Source organism: Callorhinchus milii, unplaced genomic scaffold (genome assembly GCF_018977255.1).
Source record: "Callorhinchus milii isolate IMCB2004 unplaced genomic scaffold, IMCB_Cmil_1.0 Scaffold2, whole genome shotgun sequence".
NCBI lineage: Eukaryota > Metazoa > Chordata > Chondrichthyes > Chimaeriformes > Callorhinchidae > Callorhinchus > Callorhinchus milii.
Genome location: NW_024704743.1, coordinates 118,913,442 through 118,940,304, shown reverse-complemented (window position 1 = coordinate 118,940,304; position 26,863 = coordinate 118,913,442). Strand labels below are relative to the sequence as shown.

At 45.3% G+C, this 26,863-nt stretch overlaps 1 protein-coding gene across 2 annotated transcripts in view; it reads left to right on the top strand.

Annotated features, from left to right (window-relative positions):
* The first annotated feature begins 2,962 nt into the window (after positions 1 to 2,962).
* Positions 2,963 to 26,863, top strand: part of LOC103179706 (carbohydrate sulfotransferase 9) — a 40,874-nt gene continuing 16,973 nt past the window's right edge. Inside the window, exons 1-2 of one of the 2 annotated variants that reach the window (XM_007895089.2) lie at positions 2,963 to 3,231; positions 14,441 to 14,664. In XM_007895089.2, coding sequence (XP_007893280.1) covers positions 14,505 to 14,664 — 160 coding nt within the window. In that variant the 5' untranslated portion in view covers positions 2,963 to 3,231; positions 14,441 to 14,504. Of the gene's footprint in view, positions 3,232 to 13,822; positions 13,852 to 14,440; positions 14,665 to 26,863 lie in introns of those variants that run through there. The other variant, XM_007895090.2, reaches the window with a different exon arrangement.

Below are 26,863 nucleotides of genomic sequence, written 5' to 3'. Positions count from 1 at the left end.
CAGATAGCTCCAGTGGGATTGCTAGAACTAGCACACACAGACGCACATAAGAAGTTGAATAGCCTCTGTGCTGTAGACTCTTGATGATTCTCGAGACTGCAATTATTTTTCAAAGTGTGTACAGGATACTGCTAACTGTGGCATTGGCTCATACTGTTTCTCTAGAATGTAGGTCAAGCCTGACGGACGGAATTTTTTCTCTCTCTCTGTTGGTTTCTTCCTGAACTGGATTAAATCCATTCAATTGGATCAATAGCTTTCGGAATACCAATAGTTTCTGCATGTATTATTTCGCGGAATTAGTATTGGATTGACTTTGTTTGCCCCCCACCCCCCCCCCACCACCCCACACCGAGGTTTGTCATTTGTCATTGGGATGTCAATGCATTGTTTCCAAGAATCATAGAGATTTACAGCATAGAAGAGGCCATTCGGCCCAACAAGTCTCTCAGAGTAAAGTGTTCATTCAATCCCACTGCCTTGCCATATCTCCATACCCCTTCAAGCGTCTGCAATATAATATAATACAAAATTACATTTCCGTCAAGAGGACGTCCCAAGACGCTGGACACTGTCAGAGATTTGGACCTGAGCTGGGGGTCGGGATTGGGGAGGGTGAAAGGCAGGAGGGTGGCCGAAGGCTCAGTCGAAGAGGAGGGTTTTGAGACGCGGCTTGAATGAGGCAAGGGAGGGAGCGAGGCGAAGGGAATGTGGGATGGAGTTCCAGAGGTTGGGGTCAGAAAGGCTGAAGACCCAACCGCCAATGGTGGGGTGAGCCGGGCGGGGACCTGGAGCAGGCCAGAGCCTGCTGAGCGGAGGGAACAGACATGGTTGATATGGGGTCAGCAGGTCGCAGAGGTAGGGAGGGACAACGGCATGGAAGGCGAGGAAGAGGATTTTGAACACTGTCCTCTGAGGTATGGGGAGCCAGTGGAGCCGGGCAAGAGTGAAGGTGATGGGGTCACAAAGCCTGGTGCAGGAGAGGACACGAGCTGCAGAGCTCTGGATGATGTGCAGCTTCTGGAGGGAAGAATTGGGAAAACTGACAAGTAGGGAGTTTGCATAGTCGAGCCTAGATGTGATGAATGCGTGGAATGAGGGGTTTGGCAGCCTGAGGGGTGAGGCAATGGCGGAGTTGGGCGATGTTGCAGAGGTGGGGGAAGGCAGAGTGGATCATGGCATGGATGTGGGTGTTATAGAAGTTGACCCCATGTCTGCAGATGTTGAAGAAGAGGATACTAAGGACAGAGCCCTGAGGAACGCCGCACGAGACTTTGCGGAGACTGGAGGAGAAGCCGTTTGTGGAGATGAAGTGAAGACGGTGTGAGAATTATGATCTGAACCACTCAAGGACAGAGGCTGACTCGAATGGAACGAATAGCTTTCTTCTGTGCACTAAATCTCTATGATTGTATCCTTTAGTGTTCAGAAAGTTAGCTTGGGAAAGCAAAACGTTCCTCAGAAGTTATGCTTGCGAGTGCAACTGGTCTGTTTCCCCCTCTGATTTCTGGGAATGTTTTCTGATGACCACTGCTACTAACTTCTGGATTAATAGTTGGGCGATGTTGCGGAGGTGGGGGAAGGCAGAGTGGGTCAAGACACGGATGTGGGGTAGAAAGGACAAAATCACTGGGTGCAGTGATTCTTCCCGCTCAGCTCCTGTTAACTCTGTAATCCAAAGCCCTATTGGTTAGGGTGGTCCTAGCTGGAGTAGTAATGAGAAGCTTGCCAGACCATGCTCTCAATGGCAAGCTTTGAGGTTTTGGCTGGTTAAACTCCAGCAGATACTCCCAACACACAATGTGGTGTCCCCATACATTAGCTCTTGCCAACCTGCATCTCATACTCTCTGTATCCCTCACCCTATCTGCCCCACCATCGGGCAGGCAGGCTTTTATCTAATTCCGAACACCCACCCACACCCCACCCGCTCTCAAGAACTCCATCCCGGAGTCCCTCTGACTCCCTGCCCTCGTTCAAGCTCCATCTCAGGATCTACCACTTTGACTGCAGCCCCCTCTCCCCCTTGATTCCCACCCCCATCGCAGGTGCCCAGTCAGCATTGTCAAGCATTTTGAGATATCCTCTTGACATAAAAGGTACTGTACGTAAATTGTAACTGTATACAAATGTGAATTGTATTGTATTAGGTAAACAAGATGTGTCCAGAGTTCGTATTTGAGACTCAGGGAATTTCCGCACATGGAACTCAGCCAGGTTCGGATACTGTTAAACATGGTGATGGGTTTCTGTGTTGTCAGACACTCGGCTGACCAGGTTATTTAAAAAAAGCACAAGAACAAGGGAAGAATGTGGACTGGCTGAAGAATTTTGCACCTCTTCAGTTTTGTTGTGGAGTCCTGCAGCTTAGAGGTTAGAGCACTCGCCTCGCAAGCGAGAGGACCTGGGTTCGATTCCCGGGCAGGGCAAAACCTTAGGCAAGTTTGCTTACTCCACACGCCTCTGTTTACCCAGCAGTAAGTAGGAACCCAGTTGTTGGTCGATTGGCGGATCGCTTTTCTGGGGGTAATAATCCCTTCAAAAATAAATGCACTTTTAAAAAATATATAATTTGATCACTCAGTCCACAACTATTTGTGGGCAATTGGCTGCCGTGTTTCACCCACAAAATATCCGGTCAACTCACTTTACAGTCTATTCTGTGAAGCGCTTTGAGGCGTCTCGAAGACGTGAAAAGGCGCTATATTAAATGCAAGGATTATTATGCATGTACATCGTATCAACAAGAAGTTTCTCCTCACTTGTGCGAATAAACCAGCCGAGTGGATCAACCCAAGTAGGTGGGTGGGAGTGGCAAGGAAATGCATTCATTGGTTTGCAGGAGGTGCTTGAAGGCTGGAGCTTTGGCAGAGTGGAGTGCAACAAGCTGTTAGCACACACAGAGAGAGAGAGAGAGAAGTGATCTCCCTCACTGACTGCTCAACCTCCTCACTCCCTGCCTCAACTGGTGGCTTTCTCTTCTCTCTGCCAGGAATTCAGAGGTTGCAAGAGAATCAGATCAACTCAGCTCCCAAATGAGAGCACTGCTGCTGCTGGTGGTGGTGGTGGTGGTGATGGTGATGGGGGGGGTAGTGTTTTCCCTGTGAAAGAGGGGAAAGTTCACTCCCTTTGCCAAGCAAGAAAAAAGCAAGCAAGCAGGAGCCCAGGAATGTGCAGTGTGCAAAGAAGAGAGAGAGAGAGAGCTTAACAGCAGCTTGATGGAAAATGCCTGTGAGTACAGCACAGTACATGCATCTGAGAGAGAGAGAGAGAGAGAGAAAGAGAGAGAGAGAGTGTAAGAGGGAGAATGGCTTTGGCTTGTCTTTGCTTTGCAGAGCAGCTGAGACTAACTGTACAAGACAGCTTTGCTGGCAATGGTCTGTCTGTGTGTCTGTGCTGAAGGGTGTGTGTGTTGTGTGTGGAGAGAGACTGATGCAGGAGAGCCCTTGACAGTACGTGTTGGACTACACTGCACAGTGCACTGGAGGCGAAACAAGTTGGTCACTGCAGAGAGTTGGGACGTTTTGAGCAGCAAATCTACTGACAGTGAACTTTCCCCTCTTTTTCACAGGGAACCAACTCAAGTCTCAGCTCAGACCTGCTTCCATTTGAGAGTTGATCTGTTTTTTTTTACCTGTGAAGATGCTTTTCTCTTTCTCTTTTTTTTTCTTTGTTGATCTTTCTATTTTGTTCAAAAGGAAGAAGTTTTACTCCTTCTTACCTCTCTTTCTCCCTCCCTCCCTCCCTCCTTCCCTCCTTATTTTATCTCTGTCTCTCTCTGCCTCCACTCTTCCCACCCCTCCACCACACACACAGAAATAACAACACAAACCAAACTGGGCTCAGGAAGGAAACTTGGGAGAGAGAGAGAGCAAAGGGCAATAACTGGGGAACAAACCTTTTTTTTTTACTGGTGTTTAACAATTGCAAGGAAAAGGCTGGTTTGTGGTGCGAGTCAGAGCATAAAGGAGCTTTCCTTTCCAGATGTGCTTAGTCCTCCCAGCACCTGAGGGCTTTCTAACCAGATAAGGGGAGAAAGGCAAGTCTCCTTACTCCACACGCCTGTTCACGTAGCAGTGAGTAGGAATCCGGTTGTTCGTCGATTGGCGGATCGCTTTCCGGGGGTAATAATACCTCTAAAGAAATAAAATTTGCTCACTCATTCCACAACTGTTTGTAGGATGCTGCTGTGCCCATTTGGCTGCCGTGTTTCGCCCACAACATGCACAGTCAATCCACTTTACAATATATCCTGTGAAGCATTTTGAGACGTCTCAACGACGTGATAAAGCGTTATGCGAAATGCAAGGATTATTATTATTATAAGGTGTCGACTTGACTCAGTCAGTAGCGCTCTCATTCCCGAGGCTCAAGAGACTGTGGGTTCGAACCTCACATCGGGACTTTGAACCCACATAGTCTCGGCTGACGCTCTGATGGAGTGTTGGAGGCTGCACTTGCCTTGTCGAGAGGTTCCATCCTTCGGATGAGAAAGGTCCTCTCTGCCTGTTCAGGTGGATGCTCACAATCCCATGGCACTACTCGAAAGGAGAAGGCAGTTTCTCTCTCCCGGTGTCCTGGCCAACAATCCCCCAGATAAAATTTGTAATTTACTGCATGACTGGTTGTGGGACATTGCTGTGTGCAAATTGGCTGCCACCTTCGCCTACCAAATACACAGTCATTGCACATTACAGTACAGCAAAGTGCTGTCAAGCATTTTGAGACGTCTCAACAGCACGCTAAGGATTATTATTGTTATTATTGAAAGTTCTGAGAGGCTGTCCTATTTTGAAGGGCACAGCATGCTGGTTCCGGTTTAAGTTGTGGTTGTTGAGGTGGTTGTTGTTGTTGAGGTTGTTATATAATATGATAATCCTTGCATTTGATATAGCGCCTTATTACGTCTTTGAGACGTCTCAAAACGCTTCACAGAATATACTGTAAAGTGAATTGACTGTATATTTTGTGGGCAAAATATGGCAGCCAATTGCGCACGGCAGTATCCCACAAACAGGCCAATGAGTGACCAATTTTTTTTTGAAGGGATTATTACCACTGGAAAAGCCATCCGCCAATCAACTAACAACCGGGTTCCTACTTACTGCTAAGAAAACAGAGGCGGATGGAGTAAGGAAACTTGCCCAACATTTTGCGCTGCCAGGAATCGAACCCAGGTCCCTCGCTTGTGAAGCGAGTGCTCTAACCACTGAGCTACAGAACTTCAGCTGCAGCTGTTGTTGTTGATGTTGAGATAACCCACCTGTTTTCATGCCTCCCACAGCCTTTGTCAAAGTCACTGATGACATTCTGTCCACCTACGACCAGGGCTCTCTCTGCCTCCTTGTCCTCCTTGAACCTCTCTGCTGCCTTCGATACTATCGACCATTCTATTCTACAGCGTCCTCAGATGCTATATTTGTGTAGCGCCTTGGGACGTCCTCCCGACATGAAAGGCTCTATGCAAATGTAATTGTAATTGTGTTGTTGTTGTTGTATCCTCCTCCACTGCCTCTCCTCTCAGCCTAACCTTCGCGGAGCTGCGCTTGCCTGCGTCAAATACTACCTCTTCCACCAGTGCTCTGTGACTGGGAGGGCCAGTGCTCTCTGTTGGGGGGGTAGTGCTCTGTGACTGGGTGGGGTGGGGGGGGGGGGTCAGTGCTCTGTGTCTGGGCCGGGCAGTGCTCTCTGTTGGGGGGCAGTGCTCTCTGTTGGGGGTCAGTGCTCTGTGACTGGGGGGAGGTCAGTGCTCTGTGACTGCGGGGGGTGCAGTGCTCTCTGACTGGTGGGGGGGGGGGCAGTGCTCTGTGACGGGGGGGTGGCAGTGCTCTGAGACTGGGGGGTGGCAGTGCTCTGAGACTGGGGGTGGCGGTGCTCTGTGACGGGGGGCAGTGCTCCGTGACTGGGGGGGGGGCAGTGCTCTGTGACTGGGGGGTGGCAGTGCTCTGTGACGGGGGGGGGCAGTGCTCTGTGACTGGTGGGGGGGCAGTGCTCTGTGACTGGGGAGAGGGGGTGTAGTGCTCTGTGACGGAGGGGGGGCAGTGCTCTGTGATGGGGGGGGGTCAGTGCTCTGTGACTGGGGAGAGGGGGTGCAGCGCTCTGTGATGGGGGGGGGGGTCAGTGCTCTGTGACTTGGGAGAGGGGGTGCAGCTCTCTGTGATGGGGGGGGGAGGCAGTGCTCTGTGACTGTTTCAGTTCAGTTCAGGTTCAGCTTTGATTAACAAAAGACAAAGAACTACAGGAGCTGGAAATCTGGTACAAACACAGAAGTCACTCGCTGGAAACACACAGCAGGTCAGGCGGCATCTATGGAGAGAGAAAAATGAGTTAACGTGTCAGGTGAAAGGTCAGAGACTTGAAACGTTAACTCTCCATGGATGCTGCCTGACCTGCTGAGTGTTCTCTGTGTTGATATCAGCATTGTTTAACGTGGCTAAAGGGCTCAGTTTTGTGGCAAAAATAGAACGAGTGTTGAGTGCCCCCCCCTCCCTCCCCATCAATGATCCCTGACTCCACAGTGCCACACAACACAGACTCCCTGGTGTAGCCACAGACCAGGAGGGAGACTGGAATAAACCTCCGGATAAATTCATAACTATTTGTTGCACCCTGCTGTGTTAGCAACGACACCCCTCACCTCTGGATCTCCTCTCCTCTACTCTACCCTTCAATCTCTTCCCCCACCCCCCCATTTAGTTTTAAATCCAGCCTAAAAAGCGATCTCTTCTCATGTGTCTATGGTCTCATTCCCCCTCTCCCCTCTGCCCTCCCCCGCCCCTTCTTCCTTGCTCTGTGTCCCAAACTGTCTCTGAGACCCTATTCCATTGGGAAGGGCGTTAGAGCGAATGTAAATTACAGTTGTTGTCGTGGATACATTGGTGTCTGTGTTTGCCAACAAATCCAGTCACTGGCTTGATCACAATTTCCAGTGAAACACTTTGAGGCATTTCCAAATGATGTGCGCTAAATAATAATAATTATAGTGTGAAATTTCGTGACTGTTTGTAGGCGAACGCAGCAGCCAATTTACACACAGCAATCTCCCACAAACAACCATGGAGTGAGTGACCAATTTCATTTGGGACATTGTTGGCCAGGACACTGGGAGAGAGAAGCTCACTTCTCTTTTTGAATAGTGTCAAAGAATATAACACAATCCCCACTATTTAACGCCTACCTAAACAGGCAGATGGGAGCTCAATTTAATATTTTATCCGAAGGACGGCACCTCTGACACTGCAGTGCTCCCCTCAGCACCGCACTGGAGCGTCAGCCTGGACTGTGCGCGATTGGAGTCCTGACCTGGGGCTCGAACCCACAACCTTCGGACTCGGAAATGTGAGAGAGCTGCAGACCGAGCAAGGCTAACAAGTGGAAAGATGAGTATATTATAAACACCAGCAGGATTGACAGCAGCCAGGAGAATTTGCACGGGAAGCAGCAGGAGATGGGCAAAAAAAACTGAGTCTGGGCCAGACTGGGCACAGAGAGCTGGATGGAATAAAGGAATGAATTTCAGGTTCGGTGAGGACACAGGTTGGAGAGTCGAGCAGATGGCAGCTGAACACTGCCAGGCAGAAGGGATTGTAACAAGCTGAGATGTCAATAACGGCTGAAAAGTATGCCGAGCATATTTTTCCAGGGTCGTGCTGTTAACTTTGCCATGTAAATGATTTCTGAAGGCACAGGTTATTTTTCAGGTGAATAATAATGCTACCAATAATTGAAGTAATACCGTTTGCCTTTGATATGGCGCCATTCACATCAGGATGATGCTTTGCAGGATACAGTGTAAACTGGAGCATTTTGTAGGCAAACGTGGCAGTCAATTTATGTACAGCAATGTCCCACAAACAGCCATAGGCTGACGTCTCTTGAATAGTGTTTTAATGGCATTTTTGACAGCAGCTTAAAAATAATTACATTTCGAATCCAGTAGGATATTGGTTAGAGCACTTGCTTCACAAGCGAGAGGACCTGGGTTTGATTCCGGGCAGTTTCCTTACTCTACACGCTTCTGTTTACCTAGTAGTCAGTAGGAACCCAGTTGTTACTTGTTTGGTGAATCACTTTTCCGGGGGTAATAATTCCCTTAAAAAAATAATAACAACAGTCCATGACTGTTCGGGGGACACTGCTCTGCGCAATTGGCTGCAATGCTTCGGCTACAAATTACAGTCAATTCACTTTAATGCATATTCTGTGAAGCGCTTTGAGACATCTCGAAGACGTGATAAGACACTATATCAAATGCAAGGATTATTATTATTATTTTTGACAGAGGCTTGCCACAACGTCTCAGAATGCTTTATGTACTGAGTTACTTTGAAGTGTTGTGATTATTATTATTATTAAGGCATTTTTCACCTGGTACTTATAATACAATCCAAAACTTACATTTATACAGAGCATGTATGTCGGAGTGAACGGGCACACAGTAAAGTTCTTTACATACTTGCCGTCATTATGTAAGTATCGTTTGTGGAAAGTGGAGCAACCGTAGAAATTTACGGCACAGAAGTTTATGGGGCCTTTGAATGGTATATCAAGACCAAAGCATCCTCCAGAAAATGGCACCGACACAGACGTTATTCTTGTGGAAAATTGACTTGATTAAATGTCACGGCTTTCTGCATCTGTCACTTACACACAAATAGAATTGTGTCAGCCTGGCTCAATCGGAAGCACTCTCGCCGCTGAATCAGAAAACCTGTGGGTTCAAGCCCCCAAGTGTGACTGTGACTTTGAGCTCACAGTCCAAGTTAATGCTCTAATACTGTGCTGCAATGTCAGACAAATCCCATGGCACTACTCGAAAAGACAAGGGAAGTTTCCCCTGGTATCCTGGCCAACAATCCCTGCAAATAATAATAAACCTTGCATTTGATACCGTGCCTTATTACGTCATTGAAACGTCTCAAAGCACTTCACAGCATATACTGTAAAGTGAAATGAACACAGTCCTTCAAACAGTCAAGGTAATATTTTTCCTCTGTTGCCAAATCACTGGAGTTGATAAATGAGAGGATATCATCGTTTGCCAATTTTGAGTGAATGGAAAGGTTGGCGGTCAAGGGAAAGGGCAAGGGAAAAATAGTAAATCTTACGTTTGGTACAGCATCTTTCATTTCAGGAGAAGCTTCAAGGATGCATTTGTAGTTCGCAGGATTTACTTGCAATGTAATTGATTGCGTATTTGCAGGTGAATGCTGCAGTCGATTTGTGCACAGCGATGTCTCAAACTAACCGGAACCACATAATCCGTTACTTCCTCAGTGTCCAGTTGTTTCCAATATGCATAAATGACTTAGAGGAGAATACTTATAATAACGTGGGTCTCCCTGGCACAGTGGCAGTACCTTTGCCTCCGAGTCAGAAGGTTGTGGGTTCAAGCCCCCACGTCAGGACTTGGAATCCCATCCTCTAAACTGACACTCCAATGCAAAGCTCGGGGTATGTTGCATTGTCAGAGGTGCTGTCCTTCAAGTGAGATGTTAAACCTAAGTCCTGCCTGTTCGGGTGGGCATTAAAGATCACTCACTGCACGGCTTCTTGTGGGACATTGCTGTGCGCAGTTGGCTGCCGTGTTTTATCCTGCAAAATACACAATCAAACCACGTTACAAGGAAGTGAAGGCAGCCATCTCCAGCACCTAACACCTTGCTGCTGAGCACTGCTGACTCATTCCCCGATGGCTCCTGCCTAGTACATGACCTGCTTTACTTGTGTGTGTGTGTGTAATGTGTGTGCAGAGCTCCAAGATGCTATCCTCCTTGAAAGGGGCACTAAATAAATGCAGCAAGCAAAGGAACCTGGGTTCGATTCCTGGGCAGGGCAAAACCTTAGGCAAGTTTCCTTACTCCACACACCTGTTTACCCAGAAGTAAGTACGAACAGTAAGTAGCAGTGTGGTGTCCAGACTTACTTAGCAGTAAGTCTACCGAGCAGTAAGTCTGTGCCCCATACTTCAGGAATTCAAGGCATTGGAGAGAGTGCAAAGGAGATTTACCAGGATGGTAACAGGAATGAGGGATTTCAGTTATCAGGAGAGGCGAGAGAAGCTCGGGTTAGTCTCCTTGGAACAGAGAAGGTTAAGAGGAGACTTAGTAGAAATTTTCAAAATTATGAGGGGATTCGATAGGGTGAACAAGGAGAAATGATTTCCACTGGTGGGTGGGTCGGTAACCCGAGGACACTGATTTAAATTAGTTATTAAAAAACACAGAGGGGCGGTGAGGAGAANTTTTTTCACCCAGCGACTTGTACGGTTCTGGAATGCATTGTCTGAAAGGGTGGTGGAAGCCGATTCGATTACAACTTTTAAGAGAGAAGTAGATAATTATTTGGGGAGGACAAGTTTGCAGGGCTATGGGGAGAGCGCAGGGGAGTGGGATTGATTTGGGCAGCTCTTTTCAAAGAGCCGGCACAGACATGATGGCTCCTTCCGTGCTGTATAATTCTATGATTCTATGAACCCGGTTGTTCGTTGATTGCTGAATCGCTTTCTGGAGGTAATGAAAATAAGTAAATAATTAGGTCACTCAATTCCCGACTGTTTGTGGGACACTGCTGCGTGCAATTGGCTGCTGTGTTTCACCCACAAAGTATACAGACAATTCACTTTACAATACATTCTGTGAAGTGCTTTGAGATGTCTCAACAACATGACAAGATGCTATATCAATGCTAGTATTATTATTAAGTTACTGTGTGCCGTAAATTGATAACTCGTCATTCCAAGGGAAAAGTGCTCAGTGACGAGTTTTCCGGAGTGGCAGGTTAGGCATATATATAAATACATAAATAAATGCAGCTGGGATATTCCTGTAGCTCAGTGGTTAGAGCACTCGCTTTGCAAGTGAGAGATCTGAGTTCAATTCCAGGCAGAGGGCGAAACCTTGGGCAAGTTTGCTTACTCCACACAGAGCCTAATAATAATCCCTCCAAAAACCAAAAACAATAATAAAAAATTGGTCATTTTCAATCTACGACTGTTTGTGGGACATTGCTGTGCGCAATTGGCTGCCGCGTTCGCCCACAAATATACAGTCAATTCACTTTACAGTGTGTTCAGTGAAGCGCTTTGGGACGTCCTCCCGACGTGAAAAGCGCTAAATCAAATGCAAGGATTATTATTATTATATTGATATAAGTGGCAGTATACAGTTAATCCAGAATTGAGTAATCATCAGTTTACTGTATGTTGAACATTACAATGTTCCCTAACCCTAAAATTCCAGGCTGATATGTAGCACGCTCCTATTTTGTTGAACATTTCTTTTCCGCCCTCCCCTCCCCTCCCCTAGCCCAGAATATTTTCTAGTGTGTGTAAATAGTTTGGAATTATTATTATTAATCACAACTTCAGTGGCTGTAGCTCAGTGGTTAGAGCACTCGCTTTGCAAGTGAGAGACCTGAGTTCAATTCCAGGCAGGGCGAAACCTTGGGCAAGTTTCCTTACTCCACAGCCTAATAATAATCCCTCCAAAAACAATAATAAATTGGTCATTTTCAATCTACGACTGTTTGTGGGACATTGCTGTGCGCAATTGGCTGCCGCATTCGCCCATAAATCTACAGTCAATTCACTTTACAGTGTGTTCTGTGAAGCGCTTTGGGACATCCTTCCGACGTGAAAAGCGCTATATCAAATGCAAGGATTATTATTATTATTATTAATTCTTGCATTTGATATAGCGCCTTATCAAATCATGGAGACACCCCAAAATTCTCACAGAATAATAATAATAATAATCCTTGCATTTGATCTCGTGACTTTTCATATCTTCTAGACGTAGCAAAGCACTTCACAGAATACACTGTAAATTGGAGTGACTGTGTATTTTCTGGGCAGATTTGCTTTTATATAGTGCCCTTCAGGCGGGATAGCATTCCAGAGCTCTTGTGGGACAAGAGTGGGTGACCAATTTTATTTGGGGATTATTGGCCAGGACCCTGGGAGAAACTCCGTTCTCTTTTCGAACAGTGTAATGGGATGTTTAACGTCCACCTTAACAGGCAGACCAGACTTCGGTTTCGGGTCTGATCGGAAGGATTCAACCGATTACTAATTCAATGTATAAACCCTCAGTGGATTAGTAATCTGTTGCTGGCAAGAACAAAACAAACAATTAAAAGCAAATGAATATTTTTACAAGCCTTGTGCACTCACATTGCGAGGGCTGACTCACCACACGCAACAAATGTAATTATTTTGGGGGAAATCTCGGACCTGTGCAGCAGATATAAAACTTCTCCTGTCAAAACATCTGTGCAGATTTAACTTGGGAGAAAGGATTGTCTTTCCAAGTCCAATAATAATGCATAACCATAATGCTCTAATTAACAGAATGCCTTTTTGTGTCTCAAAGCGCTTTCACTGCGAATTTTGTATTTTTTGTACGCAGAGTAGCATCTCAGAGTGCTTAACATGCAAGTTGTTGGATTTGTAGGGGAACCAATTTGTACACAGCAACATCCCCACAACCAGTCACGAACAACTGCTGCCTCCAAAGGCACGTGGTCAAGGCATTTTACAGTGAAGTCCTGTGAAGCGTTTCTGAAGTGCCCTCCTGACGTGAAAGGCATGATATCAAGTGCGAGGAATATTATTCAGCTGTTGTTTGCTCACCTCTCTCCTTTGTTTACTCTCCTCCCGCTGCAGCGCATCTGTCTCTGGGAATTCAGCTTTCTGTGTGTTTTTCTCACAGTGTAGGAAGCAAATGTATTCTGTGGTAGGTCGGGCTGCCTCAGACTACCATATCCTCTCCCACACAGGCTCCGCAAAACTATGACTCATCCTCTCTCGGATCCAAAACAAAAAAATAATAATTTGGTCAGTCAATCTATGACTGTTTGTCGTACACTGCTGTGTGCTATTGGCTGCTGTGCTTTTCCCAGAAAATATACAGTCAATTCACTTTGCAGTATATTCGGTGAAGCGCTTTGAGATGTCGCAACGAAGCGATAAGGCGCTATATCAAACGCAAGGATTATTATTGTTAATGCTTTTCAGATATGCCAATGCAATATAACAAGAGGTCACAGGTTCAGGTTTGTGAAAGGAAATTTAACAGAAATAATAATCCTTGCATTTGCCTTTCACATCAGCGGATGTCTCCATAGATCCATAGAAGTTTACTGCACGGAGGAAGGCCATTCGGCCTGTCATGTCTATGCTGACTCTTTTAAGAGCAATCCTCAGTTCCATTTACGTGACTTTTTTTCCGCATACCCCTGGAGTTTACGCCTGTTTATTTATCTACTCCCCTATTGAAAGTTATTACGGATTCTGACTCATTCACTGCTCCCTAAAGGACATTCCATATCCTCGCCACTCTAGTGTGAAAACATTTCCCCTAATCTCCCTCATTTATTCGTTTGCTAATTATCTTAAATTATCCCTGAGTTGCCAACCAATGCAATTTTTTTTTCCCTATTGACTCTATTAAATCTCCTCATAATGTTAAAGACTTCTATCAGGTCACCCCCTCAACCTTCTTTGTTCCAGTGGAAAAAGTCCCATTTCCTGCAGTCTTAAAGCTCTTTACGGGATATTCTGTAGCTTTAGGCCAGCTAGCTAACTTGACCTGATAGCAATAATAATCCTTGCATTTGATATAGTTCCTTATTAAGACATTTCAAAGCACTTCACAGAATATACTATAAAGTGAATTGACTGTTTATATTTTGTGGGCGAAACACAGCAGCCAATTGCGCATAGAAGTGTCCCACAATCAGTCGTGGATTCAATGACTAAATTATTATTACTTAATTCTTTTTTTAAGGGAATACGATCCTTGGAAAAGTGATCCGCCAATCTACCCTTAACAACTGGGTTCCTACTTACTGGTAGGTACACAGAGGTGTGGACTAAGGAAACTTGCCTAACGTTGTGCCCTGCCCGGGAATCGAACCCGGGTCCTCTCGCTTGCGAGGCGAGTGCTCTAACCAATACGCTGCAGGACTTCACACTGTTGAGCTGTTAGTCGAAGTAGAGGTGATGGACCCAGATGCCCCTTTCTGCCCATGTCCTTGCTCACATTGTCTATGTGGGCTTCACATAGATAAAAGTTTCAGCAAGCAATTCATAATTGATCCTTGTATTAAAATGCTTTCCAGAATTAATGCCAAAGTCAAACTTTGCTTGTGATGGCAGCTTGCAAGCCCAAAGGCTTGGCTCTCATCAAACCTACACCTAACACTCTCCAGAACTAAGTAAGCAGAGTGCATCCCTCAGGGGAGAGGGAGAATGTGCATTCCATTCCAATGGATGAGAATTCCACTGTTGTAGATGGTATGCATGGAACTCTGTCTGGGTGTGAGGATGGGTTTCTGCGTGTGTCAGACACCCAAAACAAAATGGAGATTAGTTTTTTTCATTGGGAGGTATTCTTGCATCCCTAACTCTCTCTCTCTCTCTCTCTCCCCCACTCTCCAGAGTTGCCGAGCACGAGGAGCGAGTGAATGAAAAGTGAGAGGCTGTATCGTGGGCTGAATGAACAATGTTGAGAGCGTCGTGTAATTACAAGGAGACGACGGGAAGCCTGAAGTGCAGGAAGGACATGAAGCTGAGGCACGTCTTCCTGTCCATCCTGTCGTTCGGAGTCGCGGGGCTGCTGCTCTTCATGTACCTTCACGCCTGGATTGACGAGCAGCCGACAGGTAAGTCAATGGCTGACTCTTTTGCATTTGCTTTTGTGAGGGTCCTTCAGATGAGATGTTAAACTGAGTTGCCTTCTGTACTCCTTCAGGTGGATGTTAAATAATAAGAATAAGAATAATCCTTCCATTTGGTACAACACCTCATCTCGTCATCGAGACATCTCAAAGTGTTTCACAGGATATACTGTAAAGTGGATTGACTGTGTATTTTGTGGGTGAAACGCAGCAGCCAGTCGTGCACAGCAATGTCCCACAAATAGCCGTAGAGTGAGCGATCAATTTTATTTGAGGAATTGTTGGCCAGGCCACCAGGAGAGAGAAACTGCCTTCTCTTTTCTCTTTTCAAATAGTGCCTCAGGATCTTTAACGTCCGCATGAACAAGCAGACGGGACTTTGGTTTAATGTCCCTTCCGAAAAATGTTAAAGATCTTACTTGAAAAGAGAAGGGAGTTGCTCCCAGTGTCCTGCCCACTAATCCCTCCAAATAATAAAGATCTCGTTCACTTCATGGTTGCTTGTGGGACATTGCTGTCGCCTTTGTCCACAAATACACAGTCACTACACTTCACAATAAAATCCTGTGAAGTGCTTTGAGATGTCCTCCTGACGTGAGAGGCGCTGTATCAAATGTAAGTATTTATTATTTGCAAATTTGTTAATTTGGAGCAACAGATTGGAAATATAATCTGAATTTGGGGTGAGAGGGATTGTGTGGAAGCCTCACAAGCCAGAGGACCTGGGTTCAATTCCCGGATGGGCACTCCAGCTGAGGATGAGAGCATGGAGAATGGGGGGGGAAGGGGGGTGAGATGGTGGAGGGATTTAAAGGTGAGAACAAGGATCTTGAATTCGATCCACTGGGGGATGGGGAGCCAGTGGAGCTGAATGAAGAAGGGGAGAGGAGCCTCGGGTGGTTGGGGACATAGTAGCGGAGTTTTGAATGGTCTGCAGCTTGTCTAGGGAAGAGCTGGGGTGTCTGGCGAGCAGAGCGTTGGTGTAGTCAATAATCGACTTTGACGATCGAATTTATCAACAGATTAACAATTAATAAGATTACACTGTTAACCCAGAATGGATTGGATGTCTAAGGAAATAGGGTCAGGCAGTGAACCCACACAGGTCAGTAGGTCAGTTTGTATTGCTGGTGTGAAACTGAAATCCACTATATTCAATCTCACATCTGGAATTGGAAATGTGACTTGTCGTCTGTGGAGATGGGTATAAATCCTAGCGGACAAGGCTGGAGTACTCAGACTTCAAAAGCTCCGTCCCTCTCCATAGTTGCACCCCAGTGCGTTTGAAATTGCCCAAGCTGACCCTCCAATGCACTGGTGGGGGTTGGGGGATGGGGAGAGGGTGTCATCTTTCAGATGAGACATTAAATGCAGGTTTGAACTCTTGAAATCAACAATCCCCCACAGATGTGTTCAGACGTTTAAAGAGGGTCCGTTTGAGCCGAGCAGAATTGCTGACAGAAAGACCCTGAGCAATGAGATAAATAAGCCGGTAACAAAGGGGGAAAGCTCTGTCAGACAGGGTTCCTCTGGGAGGGTGATGTGGGGAATCTATTTCAAGTCATCTGCTGTTCATGCTATTTATAAATGAGGTGGTAGAAAGCAGCTCTTCTAAATTTAGAAAGGTTGCTGATGGACACAAAGCGACACAGGCAAGCGATTCATATGAAAGAGGTAAGTAGCAGAGGTGAAGCCCTTCCTAGTGGAGATGTCCATGAAGCCGGGTCCACGGCCTTCTAACCTGACTGGTGGCAAGTAGGATGGTGATAATCCTGACGGTGTTGTACTTCAGCCTCTCTGCCCCACTCTTTGGAGCTCCATTCCACAGTCCCTTCCATTCACTCCCTCCCTCGTCTCCTTCGAGGCCCGTCTCAAGACCCTCCTCTTCGACCGCACCTTCGGTTACTCTCCTATCCCTACCCTCCCTGCCCTCCACCCCTCCTTATCCCAACCACCTACTCGGGTCCAAAATCCCTGACTGATGTCCTCCTGATGTGAAAGCCTCTATACAAATGTATGTTGTTGTTGTTGATGTGCCTCAAAGTGCTTCTCGGGATTTACTGTAAAGTGTAGTGAGTGTGTACTTTGTAGACAAATGTGGCAGCCAATTTGGACTCCAAGTCCCACAAACAGGGATGAAATGAAGGACCAATTTTATCAACAGGATCATTTATCTGCAATCTCAAAGTGGATTTCTTCAGATGAGATGTTAAACCGACTGTCTATCTGTTCGTTTGGGGAATTAAAGGTCCCATCAAACTGCTCAAAGAAAAGGGAGTTTCATCCGGTGTCCTGACCGACAATCCCCCAGGCAAAAATCATTCACTCATTCAATGGCAGTTTCTGGGACATTGATTTACGTAAATTGATTGTCAAGTTTTCCAGCAAAACCCATTAGTCTCTCCATTTGACAGGTAATCCTGTGAAGTAGTTTGAGACGTCTTCCCAACATGAGAGGCACTTCAGACTCCGAGACGGGGGGAGGGGGGAGGTAGCTGTAAGCACGGTCGAACAGAAAAGTCTTAAAGTCATTCCACATCTTTAATATTGTTTAATATTTAATATAATATATTAATATTTAATATGATTTAAAATGATTCACTCTGTGACGTTACAAGGCATAAAGTGGGCTATATAAATGCAAGTTGTTTTTGTTGTTGTGGTTGTTGTTGATTCATCCACCTACATTACTTTGAATCCAACATCAACTTTGAAGGTCCTGAGGTGCAGAACAGTCAAGGGTTTGCGCCCCAGCTGGAGGTTGGATTTGGGGGTGGAGTGGGAGAGAAGATGACCGAGGAAGGTCTTGAGACTTGCCTTGAAGGGGACAAGGGAGGGGGCAAGGTGAAGGGACTCCAGGCTGGAGTTCCACAAAGTGTGGACAGAAAGGCTGAAGGCCTGACTGTTGATGATGGGGCAGGCGGAGCGGGGGACGTGTAAAATGCCAGGGCTTCCCGAGCTGAGAGAGCGAGCGGGTAGGGTAGGGACAAGAGCGTGAGGCTTTTGAAAGTGGGGACGAGGTTCTTGAACTTGATTCTCTGGGAGATGGGGAATCGATGGAGCCGCACAAAGATTGGGGTGATTTGCTCACGGAGCGGAATTTATATCAATATATTTGACAGTAATGGTTTTAATATCAAACTGTCATCGAATTAATCCTAATATTGGATTTCGTAACACACCCCAAACCACCCAGAACATGGAGCCAGTCTGATATCGTGTCATGAGAACCAACCTCAGGATTTGGAACAAAATCTTGTGACACCTCTTGTTGTCTTTAATAATCCCGAACTGTCCTTGAATGGAGCGAGCGGAAGAATTCTTGATCTATTTGCAGTTCTCTTACGGTATTGATGTGTGAGCTGCCTTAATAATAATAATAATAATAATACTTGCATTTGATATAGCGCCGTATCACGTCTTCAAGACGTCTCAAAGCGCTTCACTGAATATACTGTAAAGTGAATTGACTGTATATTTTGTGGGCGAAACACGGCAGCCAATTGCGCACAGCAATGTCCCATACAAACAGGCGTGGATTGAGTGACCAAATTATTATTTTATTTATTTAATTATTTTTGAAGGGATTATTACCCCAGGATAAGTAATCCGCCAATCAACTAACAACCGGGTTCCTACTGCTAGGTAACCAGAGACATGTGGAGTAAGGAAACCTGCCTAATGTTTCACCCCGCCCAGGAATCGAACCCAGGTCCTCTCGCTTGCGAGGCGCGTGCTCTAACCAATACACCACAGGACTCCACGCCTTGTACTTGTTCAGACAGTGATTGGATCCTTTTTTAATTAGAGATTCAGGCGGAGTTCCATGTGGATGAATGTGGCAAGAAATAGTTTCTTTCATAAATAACTGAGCAGCGGGGGATGGGATTGTACAGAGTGCAATCTGCTCACAGAATCGTTAATAGCTTCTGCTTCAGTGTTCAGATATAAATCTGCCCTGACCAAGCTGCCCTGTACTTCTAGGTCAGTCAGTCATTCATCTTTTGTGAGCAGATTATTTTTTTTCTGTATCAAAAATAATGCAACTTGTTTGCAAAATTATGAATTATCACTGCTGTTCAGTGGTGCAGATTATTCTATTCATTTAGGAATCATGGAATCATAGAGTAATTATATTAATAATCCTTACATTTGGCATGGCGCCTTTCACAATGGGAGGAAGTCTCAAAAGCACTTCACCAGGATACACTGTAAAGTGTAGTGACTGTGTATTTTGCAGGCAAACATGGGAGTCACGTTACGTGCAGCAATGTGGCACAAACAGGTGAGTGACCAATTTTATCTGGGGGATTGATGGCTGATGGCATTGAGAGAAACTCACTTCTTTTATCAAGTTGTCCCAATAGGATCTTTCATGTCCACCTGAACAGCCAGGCAGGACCTCAGCTTGACGCCTCCTCTGAAAAGTAGGTGACTACATTTGATTACAAGTCAAAATAAGTTATTCATGGGTAGGAGGTTAGGGCTGGAGGAGGTTGCACAGGTAGGGAGGGGCGAGATGGAGAAGTGATCTGAAGGTCAATTCTTAATAATAATAATAATAATTCTTTTATTTGATAGAGGGCCTTATCATGTCTTCGAGAAGTCTCAAAGCGCTTCACAAGATATACGGTAGGGGAATTGATGTGTATTTTGTGGGCGAAACGAGGCAGCCAATTGGGAACAGCAGCATCCCACAAACGGTCATGGATTGAAGTGACCAAATTGTTATTTTTATTCATTTATTGATTCGAGGGGATTATTACCAGGGGAAAAAACGATTCGCCAATCAACTAGCAACCAGGTTCCTACTTACTGCTAGGTAAACAGAGGGGTGTGGAGTAAGGAAACTAGTGTAAGGTTCGGTCTGTACGGGAATCAAATCCAGGTTTGGTTTCACAAGATGAGCGTTCTAACCAATACACTACAGGACTTCACAATGGAGTAGAGAGCTTGAGGGGAACGAGTCTTACTGGAAAACCTCTCTAGCTGTCACGCTTCCAGCCAGGCAACCTCCGTCTTCTCACCGTTACGCTGATGGCGGATTTCTGCTCTTTTATCCTTCCCAGCAGATCGACCGCAAGTAATGAAATTGTCCTCCAACTCAGAGGTGCCTAGCAATCCTTCAGTCTAATGGCTATTTTGATTAATGAACACCCTGTGGTCATTTGTGTAAGGCAGAGGCGAAATGCAGAAGGAAAATCAAGCCTATTGCTCTTCTCTATTTTCGGCTTTTCTGATCACTTTCCTGAAGCCTTGATCCTCTGGGAGCTCTGGTAATGTTTTGGACAATGATGCATTGCAGTATAGATTTTATTCTTTTGAACTGAGTTTGTGGGAATGTTTCCAGTGCTGCAGAATGGTGGAGTCCAGTGGTGGAGTCCTGTTAACTGTTGGTTAGAGCCTCGCCTTGCAAGCGAGAGGACCTGGGTTCGATTCCTAACATTAGGCAATAATAATAATAATAATCCTTGCATTTGACATAGCACCTTATCACATCTTCGAGCTGTCTCAAAGCGCTTTACAGGATACATTTTAAAGTGAATTGACTGTATAGTTTGCAGGCGAAACGCAGTAGCCAATTACGCACAGCAGTGTCCCGCAAACAGTCATTGGATTGAGTGACTACATTTTTTTTGATGGATTACTATAACCCCGAAAAGTGACCTTCCAATCGATTAACAACTGGGTTCTTACTTACTCTAAAATAAACAGAGGCGTGTGGAGTAAAGAAACTTGCCAAAGGTTTCGCCCCGCATGGGAATTGAACCCAGGTCCTCTCGTCTACAAGGCAAGCGCGCTAACCACTACGCTACGGGACTCCACAATAATAATAACGATAATAATAATCCTTGCTTTGAGCTGTCTCGAAGATGTGATAAGGCGCTATATCAATTGCAAGGATTATTATTATTATTATTGCCTAATGTTAGGAATCGAACCCAGGTCCTTTCACTTGCAAGGCGAGGCTCTAACCAACAGTTAACAGGACTCCACCACTGGACTCCACCATTCTGCAGCACTGGAAACATTCCCACAAACTCAGTTCAAAAGAATAAAATCTATACTGCAATGCATCATTATCCAAAACGTTACCAGAGCTCCCAGAGGATCAAGGCTTCAGGAAAGTGATCAGAAAAGCCAAAAATAGAGAAGAGCAATAGGCTTGATTTTCCTGTGCACACAGCGTGTGTCCGACTTTATGTTCAGGATTGTTGGCCAGGACGCCCATCCCTTATCGATAGTGTCTTGGGATCTTTAACATCTCAGTCAGGTGGGGCCTTGTTTTAACATCTCATCCGAAGGACGCCACCTCCATCAACGCAATACACCCCCGGCACTGCATTTGTGTGCCACTTTAGAAGACTATGTGAGTTCAAAATCCTGACATGGAGTTTGAACCCACAACTTTCTGACTCAAAGGTGAGGCTGCCATCAACTGATATTGAATCACTTGCCCTTAGTATGAATTTCTTCATTATGTGGTTTCCTAAGACATCAAACCTCGCTGTCGCTCAGTTCAGCACAGATGGAAGGTCAGAGCTGAGCCATGTGTTTTCGTTGTATAAACCAATCATTTGTGAAGGGAAGAATTATTCCTAATGTCAGCCAAAACGTAAATTACATGGCACACAAAAAATTCCCTCTGAGTTCATAGACTCAGAGGGAAATGAGTGGGTATGTCTGAGCTAGCCACTTATGGTCAGGAAATGTTGAGTTGCTTGGCATGTTAACTGACTGGCTGTTCATCTCTCACCACACACCCTGCAAACAGCTGGGATAGTGACAGCACAGAACTTCATCTAAAACATAAACTTGCAACATGAAAAAGCGAATAAATAAAATCGGTCACTCAATCCATAATAATAATTATAATAATAATAATCCTTGCATTTGATATAGCGCTTTTCACGTCGGGAGGACGTCCCAAAGCGCTTCACAGAACACACTGTAAAGTGAATTGACTGTATATTTGTGGGCGAACGCGGCAGCCAATTGCGCACAGCAATGTCCCACAAACAGTCGTAGATTGAAAACGACCAATTTATTTTTGGTTTTGGAGGGATTATTATTAGGAGTGTGGAGTAAGGAAACTTGCCCAAGGTTTCGCCCTCTGCCTGGAATTGAACTCAGGTCTCTCGCTTGCAAAGCGAGTGCTCTAACCACTGAGCTACAGGACTCTAATCACTGAGATACATGACTGTTTTTTGGACGACTGCTGCTTTTCGCCCACAAAATATATAGTCAATTTACTTTACAGTGTATCCTATGAAGTGCTTTGGGACGTCTCAGTGACATGATAAGGCTCGATCTCAAATGCTAGGATTATTATTATAAGGCTTATTATAACGATAATAATTAATAAGCAAAACTTAAACCTAACTGTGCTCTAATCTTTGCATTTGATGCTGCACCTTTCACATCAGAGTGGAGGGCTAGACATCTCAAAGCACTTCACGCAGGACATATTGTGAAGTGGAGTGACTGTGCTCAGGATTTCACTGGAAATTGGGAAGTTTACAGGCGTCCCAGTGCCTTAGGATATCCTCCCGAAGTGAAAGGCGCTTTACATATGTAATTTGTTGTTACGTGACTGTGTATTTGTTGGCAAACGCAGCAGGCACTTTGCGCACAGCAATGTTCCACAAACAGCCACGGAATGCATGACCAATTTTATCTGGAGGAATGTCAGCCAGGACATCGGGAGACACTCCCTTTTCTTTTCGAATGGCGCCGTGGGATCTTTTAACATCCATCAAAACAGGCAGACAGGACCTTGGTTCAGTGTTTAATCTGTAGGACGGCTCCTCCATCAATGCAGCGCTCCTCTGGGGTTGTACTGGAGTATCCGCCTAGATTATACACATCCAAAATCCCAACAAGTGCGCAGTACAGAGTATGTTTTGAGGCGCTTTGAGATGTCCTCTCGATCTGTGCTTTTTCCAGCATATTTCTGTGATCTGCTTTGTCCTCCCCACGTGAAAAGCTCTGCGTGAAATGCAAGGTTGCCCCGTGGCCTTGAAGTGAAATCTTAAACATTTCAATATTTAAATATTTAAGTTAAAAGACAAAAATCTTTAGAGATACAGTGAAATGTCGGGCGTCAACCTACATTATGACTTCGAAGCCTGACGTGGGACTTCAACTCTTCCTGTCTTTTGACCCAGAGGCGAGATGGCCTGCCAACTGAGCTGGGCTTTCACTGATGTATACACGCAGCCAACTGTTAGTCACGTCATCACTATTCTTCATGCGTTACCTGAAAGTATGAACATTCACCAGTCTGAATCTTGTGAGTAATTATGAAACCATTTGCTGCCTAGTTTCCATTTCAGACTGGCTTTTGCTTACTCACAAACTCACTTTTTATCTGGGAGCTGGTTGGAAAACTGGCTTCAAATTAAACGTGGTGCCAAGTGTTTGGGAACACTCGCTGTATAAATCTTAATTTGTATTGCACTGTACATCGCATATTATAAGTCTGAAAAGGCACAATGGAGCTTTGTAGCTGTCAAGTGGTGGATGAATGGGTGCAGGCGAGATCGATAACCACTTCACTACAGGACTTCCAAAGTGAATCAGGTTCTGGGCTGCAGTAGGTGGCCAACCTCCTTCAGTGTCAGAAATATTCGGCAAAAGTTGCTGAATGGTCGGGAAAGCTGTCGCAAACCAATATACCACAGAATGAAAATGTGGAAAATATTACTGGTGTTGATTTTGGAGACAGCCCACAAAGTGGAGAACAGTCATTGTGTGCGGTCTAGCTGCATAACCCCCGAGTCCACAGAAATATCCTCGGACACAAACCTCCCCCCACCCCGATTAAAAATTGGCCTTCTCTGCACGGCTCTTTGTGGGACATTTGGGACATTGAGTGCGCAAATTGGCTGCCGAGTTCGCCCGCGAAACACACAGTCACCACGCTTTGCGCCAAAATACTGTGAAGCTCTTTGAGACAGTTCCCCCATGACATGTTAAGGCGCTGTCTCAAATGCAAGGGTTATTTTTCGGCGAGCTGGAAAATGAATAGTTTCACCAAGGATTTCCTGTGCCAGCTTTTCTCCTGAATGTTTATTGGAAATATCTGGCAGAGTTTATCTTAGGATAGAGAGCTGCTGGTTTTCTGTTACCTTGGATACCTTGTAATGTAATCACACATATATTTCACCCCCTTGCCTTGTATTTTTAAACATTTTCCCTTCTCTTCCTTTCTTGTTCATGACCAGTCGCTGTAAGGATTTCCAGCTGTAATCCGGACTCATTCACCACTCCAGGCGAATTCTGTGTGCCAGCCCAGCTCACTCCTGCCTCTGTGTCAGAAGGTTGTGGGTTCAACCCCACATGTTGGGAGCTTGAACGCACACAGTTCTAAGCTGATACTCTATTGCAGGGAAATCCCTTCACACCCTGGCACCTACCTACCTCTCTGACCTGCTTTCTCCGCGCTCCACTACCCGCTGCCTCCCGCTTGTCGCTTGTCCCCTCCGCTCCACCATTCGTAGCCGCCCTTTCAGCCACTACACCCTGAAGCCTTTGGAACTCTCTCCCTCAATCCCTCCGTCTTGCCCCCTCTTTTAGATCGCGACTGAGGGACGTCTTCCCAACGTGAAAGGCGCCCTACAAATGTTGTTGTTGTTGAAGACCTTCCTCTTTGACCGCGTGATGTAAATGCGAGTTGTTTTTGTTGTTGTTCTATAAAAGAAAGCGGCCTTCCCTTCCTCCTTCAGGGAGAATGAAAAAAAATTCCAATCACTTTGCTACCTCCGAAACCCATAATTATCCTTGTGGAATGAATCCCCAGCCCAAACTATTCTCGAACTCCAGTCCAGCGCAAGACCACCTAATAACCTGTGCAGACACTTAGTTTTCAATTGAGATGATGAGTGTTTTAGCAGAGGAACCCGAGAGTTAGACAATAATTGGATTATCTGCTTTGACCCAGAAATGTGCACAGTTGTAATTACTCTGGTAACATGAGCCGTGAGACTGAACCAGCCCATTATTTGTGTAACATGAACCTCTGCTGTTCTTTTCTTATGAATGACCCCCCTGTTTGTGGGACTCCGCTGTGCGCAATTGGCCACCGCTTTTTGCCCACAAAATATACAGTCAATTTGCTTCACAGTATGTTCCGTGAAGTGCTTTGAGACGTCTTGAAAATCTGATCAGGTGCTATAAGAAATACAAGGAATGTTATTGATATATTATAGCAAGAACCTGTTTTAAACACCCAAACAATTCTTCCCAGGTTAGAAAAAAATGGTCAACCGCTTTACAGCTGTTTGTGGGACTTTGCTGCATGTAAATCGACTGCCGTTCACAAAGTAAACAGTCACTGCACTTTACAGTAAACCTAATAACACAGTTATGATGCTTATCATGTCAGGAGGATCAAATGAAAGTATTCTAATGTTGGAATTGCATCCAAAGTTCAGTTGATGCACCGGTTTCTGAGCAGGCGGGTCTGCAGTATTCCAGGGCACTGCTGATGACAGCAGAGTCAGCGTGGTTCATTGGCAGGTCTTGGAGAGGTAGACTGGTCACTGGGGCAGGGAAACCTCCCACTCAGCTCTTGTCATCCCTGTAAGCCGAAGCTTTATGGGTAGGGTAAGCGATGTGCTTTGAGCTGGTTAGAACCCACCACAGTTTGACACTGAGCTGGGGAGAAAAGGGAGGAGACTGCAGACATGGTTGAAGAGGAAAGGTGCAGTCTAAAGACTGGCAAAGAAGGAGCGAGGGTATGGGAAAGGGGAATAAGAGGGGAACGAAGAACTGTGTGGCATATAAACACCAGCATGGAGTAGTTGGGTCGAATAGTCTTGTTTCCTTACTGTATGTCAAGCTTTTTGGTAGGCCAACAAAATAAATGTGCTTGATTGAATATTTCTTGATTGATACCCTAAATCAGAAAATATTAAATCAAGGGAAAAATGGGAAACAAAAACGTTGACTTAAACCAGACTCGCCTGGACTAGAGCGAATGTTTGGGGTGGTGGGGATCACTCCTTGATTGAGTGGATCCAGCCCTGCTCCAATGCACGGCAGAAATATTTTACTTGCAAGCTTTGCAGAACTGAAATAAAAATAGAAGTTGCTGGGAACACGCAGCTTTGATGTGAAAAGTGCAGGGTGGTGGGGGGGAGAGGAACACATTTAGATTCTTTTTTGTCTCTCTTCTTTCTCTCTCTCTCTCTCTCTCTCAGAAGACATTCATCTGTCAAATGAGACATAAACCATTGAGATTTTGAACCTGAGCTGAAATTCATGGTGCTAATACGAATCAATAAGTAGTTCAGTCTGAATATTTTTTTGATAAACTAAATTTAATGTCAGTCCTGAATTTGAAGCCGGTTTGCATATTGGCTAATGCGGTGATCACACTAGTGTGCTTTATAAAGATTATGTACACATTAATAATAATAATAATCCTTGCATTTGATATAGTGCCTTATCATGTCATTGAGACGTCTGTGAAGTGAATTGACTGCATATTTTATGGGCAAACCACAGCAGCCAATTGCACACAGTAGGTGTCCCAAAAAAATCGTGGATTGATTGACCAAATTACTGTATTTATTTATTTGTTTGTTTTTGATGAGATTTTCCCCAGTCTGACACATGTGGAAACCCATCATCATGCTTAAGAGTTTCCAGCCCAGACTGAGAGTTCCATGTATCCCACCTACACATGAAAATTCCTGTGTCTGGAGTGGAATGTGCATTTTCTTCCTCCACTGCCCATCTTCCAACCCCCACCGCTCCTTACCTTGTCATCGAGATCGCTGTCTTGGGAGCTTTCCCGCTGCTTGTCCAGCTTGGACCACCCTACCCGTTCGGGCTTTCGCTTGCAGGGTTAACAGGCTGAGTGGGAAGAAACTCGAGGTTAGCTAAGGTCAAACATAAAGATCATTATAATTAACAATAAGGATTATTATAATTACTTTCCTCCCAAGTCTTTTCTGCATACTGTGACTGAGAACAGTGTGTTCTGGTTGGGGTAGGTGGGGGGCAAGGGGCAGGGTTCTGTTCTTGCATTTAATCGGAAACCCACAGGTAATAATATGATAATATTTGAAATTGATATAGCGTCTTATCATACCGTTGAGACGTCTTTAAGCGCTTCATTGTGTAAATATATATTGGATTATCTGCCTATCTGGATTTATCGTAAAGTGAATTGACT